The sequence below is a fragment of the Centroberyx affinis genome, unplaced genomic scaffold (genome assembly GCF_046629955.1).
Source record: "Centroberyx affinis isolate AG114_WGS23_722 - 3 ecotype Tasmania unplaced genomic scaffold, CSIRO-AGI_Caff_v1 ptg002102l_1, whole genome shotgun sequence".
Lineage (NCBI taxonomy): Eukaryota > Metazoa > Chordata > Actinopteri > Beryciformes > Berycidae > Centroberyx > Centroberyx affinis.
The window spans coordinates 242,120-248,547 of NW_027280428.1; the positions used below are offsets into that span (position 1 = coordinate 242,120).

General features: G+C 43.1%; 1 protein-coding gene across 1 annotated transcript in view; it reads left to right on the forward strand.

Annotated features, from left to right (window-relative positions):
* Window positions 1–5,798, forward strand: part of prkdc (protein kinase, DNA-activated, catalytic subunit) — a 41,046-nt gene extending 35,248 nt beyond the window's left edge. The window contains exons 73-86 of the mRNA XM_071531604.1: window positions 340–500; window positions 900–1,111; window positions 1,223–1,310; window positions 1,407–1,550; window positions 1,798–2,005; window positions 2,204–2,271; window positions 2,392–2,612; window positions 2,892–2,984; window positions 3,357–3,437; window positions 3,720–3,791; window positions 3,874–4,075; window positions 4,252–4,440; window positions 4,839–4,978; window positions 5,336–5,798. Coding sequence (XP_071387705.1) covers window positions 340–500; window positions 900–1,111; window positions 1,223–1,310; window positions 1,407–1,550; window positions 1,798–2,005; window positions 2,204–2,271; window positions 2,392–2,612; window positions 2,892–2,984; window positions 3,357–3,437; window positions 3,720–3,791; window positions 3,874–4,075; window positions 4,252–4,440; window positions 4,839–4,978; window positions 5,336–5,540 — 2,084 coding nt within the window. The 3' untranslated portion in view covers window positions 5,541–5,798. The remainder of the gene's footprint in view (window positions 1–339; window positions 501–899; window positions 1,112–1,222; window positions 1,311–1,406; window positions 1,551–1,797; window positions 2,006–2,203; window positions 2,272–2,391; window positions 2,613–2,891; window positions 2,985–3,356; window positions 3,438–3,719; window positions 3,792–3,873; window positions 4,076–4,251; window positions 4,441–4,838; window positions 4,979–5,335) is intronic.
* Window positions 5,799–6,428: the final 630 nt, after the last annotated feature.

Here is a 6,428-nt window from a genome sequence, read left to right on the forward strand (position 1 = left end):
GTGGGAGACAAGACTTTGACAAAGCAGATTCTGGCAATATATTAAAAAAACGAGTCTCCTCTCCAATGATGAAGCAAACCAATTCTCAAATCATTGACTAAAGTTCTGCTGGAGGCAAATGTTCCATGATAAGGTATGATAAATTAAGACATGCTGGAGATCAGTTATTTGTCTTCAGTCAAGTTATAATACCTTTCAAAATGGCAAGTATTACACATTTAAGGATGTCTATTTGATAACTTGTGTTATATGTTCTGCTGTGTGAATCCTTCAGAAAGCATCCTGCTCGGCTTCCTCCACCAACAGGTCATTGCCAAGGTGTTTGTGTTTTTGTTACAGTAAGTGAATTTCCGGAGCTGTTGTCACTGCCTGTTCATGTGGTGGAGAGCATGTTGAAAGCACTGAAGATGAACTCGGAGGAAGCCCGCCTCAAGTTCCCACGTCTGCTGCAGATCATCGAGCTGTACCCCTCTGAGACGCTGGACCTCATGACCAAAGAGGTTGGTATTGGGCTGACAGAAATCTTTATGATGGAAATTCAGAGTAAACATGGTATCAGACGGATGTCATGTAAAGATGAGAGGTGTATTCCAGACAATATCAGGGAATTTTACAAATGGGTCACTTACAGGAATACACCGGAATGTATGTATGTATTTTTCTCCACAGCAACCCCAAACTGTAGCGGAAACTAGACTGTTCCCCTTTTTAAACAACATTGATAAACCGGGAAGGAATAATGTTCTTAGGTGATGGAAGCGCTTTGACTTGGCTATGGAAAGTCATGGAAAAGATATGGAATTTTACATCAGGGCCATAGTGGGAGCCCTACATTTGGTTTGATGCATTTGAAAGACTTTTCTTGTAAATTGATAATGCCTCTACTTGTCCGCGAGTAGATGATGACAGTCCCCTGCTGGATGCTGATCGGCTGGATCAGTCAAATGGTCGCCCTGCTGGACAAGCCGGAAGCGGTGGCGGTGCAGCATTGCATTGGGCAGATAGCGGAGTGCTACCCTCAAGCGCTGGTTTACGCACTGATGATCAGCAACGAGAGCTACCAGTTCGAGGATTCGGCTGCAGGACACCAGCAGCAGGAGTTCGTCGACAGGTATCCCGCCTCTCTACTTCCATGAGCTCAAAACCCCAAGACGAGTCAGTCTAGAAGTTGTTGTATATATCTCGTTTTATGCTTTTATTAATATCGCGTGTGTGCCAACAGGCTCAGGAGCCTGCTGGATAAGGGCGGAGCCGTGAAGAACTTTGTGGACGCGCTGCAGCAGCTGACGAACCCCGAGATGCTTTTTAAGGTAGCGAGCACTAATTCAACCATGAACAAGTAAAGCCGCGTCGCTTTCCGGTGCTTTTGGCCTTTCTTCTCATTTGAAACCTCTTGTTTGTCTCAGGATTGGTGGGACGACGTGAAAAATGAGTTGGAAAAGCCCGGTTTCAACGCAAAGAGGATGGGCCGCATGTACGAGGAGATGCGCGCTTCCCTCGGGGATCGTAGCGCAGACTGTAACGGAGCGTTCCGCAAGAAGTTTGTCCAGGTTGGTAGCTTGCTTTCATCTGGTACCTCAAGACTAGTAAAGAGTATATGAACTACAAAAACACACTTGTCATTCTATTCCTAAATTCTAAGTGGTAATCCCTAAGATCCGTCTTATTGTGAGCCGGAGGATTTTTCCCAGGAAAGAGCTAGAACAGCAAATGTAGAAGCTTTCATGAACTGGATATGGGACTCTTGGGGGTTATTCTGGTATTCACTGCAGCCGCCTTCCTTTTAACGTTCAACAGAAATTTGCTAAGGACGTGGAGAAGCTGTTGGGGCCTAAAGGCAGCAAACTGTTTGAGAAGCGGAAAGACAAAAGCTTCGTGCGGCAGGTGGAGGATCTGGCGGCCTCCATGCGTGGATTTCAGAAGGAACCCGGGAACTTGAAGGAATACTCGCCCTGGCTGAGTGGGTTTAAAGCCGACGCTTTCCGCAATGAGCTGGAGGTCCCAGGTCAGTAGCTGGAGTTCTAGCTGCAGCAGAATATCTTAAGTTGTTTTATCTCTTGTACAAATAGAATTCAAGTTTACTTTGAGAACTGAGTAAACTAATGTCAAACTTATCTACATTTCAGCTCTAAAAATCAAACTGGATTTATTTGAAATAGAATTCTGTTCTCTTCACTAATGATGCTTTCTTCTCTCATTATAGGACAATATGATGGCAGATCCAAACCTTTGCCAGAGTATCATGCAAAAATAACAGGCTTTGATGAAAGGGTATGCTTTTATTGTCCTTCACTGTAAAGTAGAACAACTATTCAGTCAAAAATGACTTGATTCTAATAGAATTTCTATGTTTCCAAGAGTGTATTTATGTGTGCATTTTATGCCCTGCAGGTGAAAGTGATGACCTCCATCCGCCGCCCCAAGCGCCTGATCATCCGCGGGGACGACGAGCGCGACCACCCCTTCCTGGCGAAGGGCGGGGAGGACCTGCGGCAGGACCAGCGCATCGAGCAGCTCTTCGGCGTCATGAACATCCTGCTGAGCCACGACACCGCCTGCACCCACAGAGGCCTGCAGCTCCGCACCTACCAAGTCATTCCCATCACCACCAGGTGAAGCCTTTCTGTCTCCCATGTAGTGAAATTGTGGGGGGGGGGGGGGGGACTATGGATCAAGCCGTGTCTGTCCGGCCATCCAATGAAACTTGGAGGGATGATGCATCTGTTACTGTTGCCTTGTTCCATCTGGGTTTTGTTTTGAAATCAAATTTTGAATTAGCACATACAGAATATGAACACCCACTTGTACAGACTGGCAGTTGTTATGAGAGTGAATCATCCTCCCTTGTGGAAAAACCTGTCAACACTACTAATACTCTCCCTGCCTTTCAGAATTGGTCTGATCGAATGGATGGAGAACACCTGCACTCTGAAAGACTTGCTGTCCAGCAGCAGGACTGAGGAGGAGCAGAAAATGGCATCGAGGTAGGTTGTTCTGTGGTGGAGGGTTGCATCAGTTGTATAGTGAATGTAAGCCATGAGCAGAAAATGAGCAGTGTACTCTGCATAGGGCATCATATGAGTAATCATATTGATATTTTATGACCATACTGCCATTTATAATGATACATAATGTACATATTTGATTGTTCACCGTCTTTATAGTCCCGCATCTGTATGATTATATCAGTGATTTTTGAAGTGTTTGACAGTTTAAAGTAAAAAAAATCAACTTCATTTACAGCTTTAGTGTTAACAGTCACTATTTGCAGATGCAAGTTTTTCACCTAAAATGTAGTCTTTGTTTAGCAATAGTGATTGATACAGTTTGTTATAAAAAATGTTTTTTCCTTTAAGGCCCACTGATGCCTACGATAATTGGCTCTCCAAAGTTGCTCCAAAGGTGCAACCTATTCTAAGATACAATGAGGGTTACAAGTAAGTCTGCTGAACTTTCATGTGTGATTTAATTTTAATAAAATATACCATTAGCTACACCTAGTTATTATGACCACAGCTGATGATCTTGATTTATTGATACTAAGTATTTTAATGATTTAAGAGAATCACTATCCACTTCTTTTGTAATGTGAAACCACACTTTTCATAGTCTTTATACTGTTGAGCGTTCCCAGAGGGGAAAAAACAATTCCTTTACCGATTTATCAAATCTGAAATATCAGACAGCCGTTAACGTTCAGCGTGTTCATCTTTTCCCAGGAGGGCGAGTCGTGCCGAGACGGTCAACAACTTTGTGAAAATGTCCCAGCTTGTGCCCAGTGACCTGCTCAGGTGAGTCCAGTCCCTGCTCAACACAGCTTCCCATCAAGGTTAACACGGAGAGTAACTCAATTCTGTTTTTTTGTCGATCCAGGAGAGCGTTTGTGAAGATGTGCACCAGTCCCGAGGCCTTCCTCTCCCTGCGCTCCCACTTCGTCAGCTCCCACGCCCTGCTGTGCGTGAGCCACTGGATCCTGGGCATCGGAGACCGCCACCTCTCCAACTTCATGATCAACATGGAAACGGGAGGCATGATCGGCATCGACTTCGGTCACGCGTTTGGTTCGGCCACACAGGTCAGGCATTTCATTTCACTGAGCGAGGGCAGCCATTATGGGACTAATTATTTAGTTGTTGAATTTTGTACCGGTGATTTCCATCTTTCTTTCTCCTTCCATGCCACACTCCCTTCATTAAAGTGACCTTCCTTATATACATACAGGTTAAAAATGGCTTCTGTGTTTCCTAACAGTTCCTCCCGGTGCCTGAGCTCATGCCGTTCCGGCTGACCCGGCAGTTTGTGAACCTGATGCAGCCCATGAAGGAGTCGGGTCTGATCCAGAGCGTCATGGTTCACTCGCTGCGGGCGTACAGGGCCGAGCCGGACCTGCTGCTCAACACCATGGACGTGTTCGTCAAGGAGCCCTCGCTGGACTGGAAGGTAAACTCCTCTGGCGTCTTTCTAGTAGAGTTCATTTGTGTGAGATTATGGTAGTTTACTGCATCTGCTGAGGCATTGTTCAGAGCTAATAATCCTTCTAATTCATGCATTTAACACCCATGAATCTTTTCCGTTTAATCAAGAATGCTTATGTTTTTAATCAGTTTCATCTTTTAAAAAGCACTTTTATGAACAAGCCTGCTTGCTGACTATTTTTGCTTTCTAGTACTTGTGCTTCATACTTTTTTCTTATATTGTCTTGCTTCAAATTTATCTAACTTGATTTAATTCAATTGTACTTGACGACTTTTTGCCTTTTCTTATACTGTAAAGCACTTTTTAACATGTGTTTTGAAAAGTGCTATACAAAGTAAATTATTATTGTTATTAATCCCCAGAACTTCGAGCTGAAACAGCTGAAGAAGGGCGGCACATGGACTGAGAGTGTCAACACCAAAGAAATCAACTGGTACCCCTTACAGAAGGTGAACTTTGCCCGAAGGAAACTAGAAGGAGCAAATCCAGCTGCGATAACCAGGTATACTGTCCAAGAGGAATAAGGAACAACAATGAATGGGATTCTGTTGGGGTTAGACTATTATATTGGTTTTCCCATATTCAATTCCACCCAAATATGGATGAATATTGTCTTGGGTTTCAGTGCAGTTCGTGTCCCATGGTCTAAATTCTCGTGCTTTTCCAGCCTGACAAGAATACAATCCTGTGGGAAACTCTGGATACTCTTAATTTTTAAAGAAAATGGTCAAATGTAAACATACAAAATATCAGCTATCAGCAGTTTCAATCCAAACATATCGTAATTAGCCTTCAAAAACCCATATCAGTGGAACCCTAGATTTTATTTGTGTGATTACATTTTGTTTCTGTTCGTCAGTGAGGAGCTGAAGCTGGGCTTTGAGAAGGACGCTGCCTTTAAGGGGATGCAGTCTGTGGCCTTGGGGACCGAAGAGCACAACATCCGCGCCAAGCTGGCAGCTGAAGGTTTGTCAGTGGAGAAGCAGGTGGACTGTCTGCTGGACCAGGCCACGGACCCAAACATACTGGGCCGGGTCTGGCAGGGCTGGGAGCCGTGGCTCTGAATCTTAACTTGACGCTTCCAAACATCTCTAAATCGTTCAGTTAGATCCGCAAATGAGTAAATTCACTGATTTTTGATAAGGCATCAATGCCATTACAAACCATAGAAAGTGGGGACAGAGTATGAATCATAAACATGGTAATTGAGGCTATTTCTTGCACTACTTTCCTGTGTAGTTGAAGTGAATTTCTGATGTTTACACTCATGTTCATTGTTAATGTCGTGCTCAACTTGAATTTGTTTGAAATAAAAATGTTAAAACAGGAGCCAAGACATGATCGCATTTAGTCATCTAGATTTTGTATCTCATCTCATATTTCACATGATTAGTGCTGAAATACCACTTGACTCAGACAAAGACGGCAAACATTAATTAATCCATTTTAATAGATCATACAACCAAAGAAAGGGAAACAAGAGTTAAGTTAAAGGATAACTGTTCATAAGTTATTGTCAGTTTTTTATAATACTGACAACGTACCAATACTATTCCAAATGCTTTCATCAACCCAGTGTCATATTCATTTCCCTCCGTTTTGCATAAAGATTACAATAATTCATGTAGGCCTCGATCCAGAGTTAAGATAGGCATCATCAACATGGAATAGCCTTTAGTGTTGGCTGCTTCATGTAAGAGGGGGTTTGTTGTCTTAGTGTACTCACAATTTATAACTCGCATAGACAAAAAGCATGAGGCCTAATCCAAAATTTCATTGAGGTAATTTCAAAACAATTGGGATTTACAAGAGTCATAAAACAAGTCACAAAACCATTTCCTGCCTCATACAACAGTAAGGAATTCCTTTGGCATGTGTGACTTTCTGGGTCAGTTAACAGAATATGTCAATTTCAGTAACACATAATGTTCCATTCTGCTATTGTCTAAATG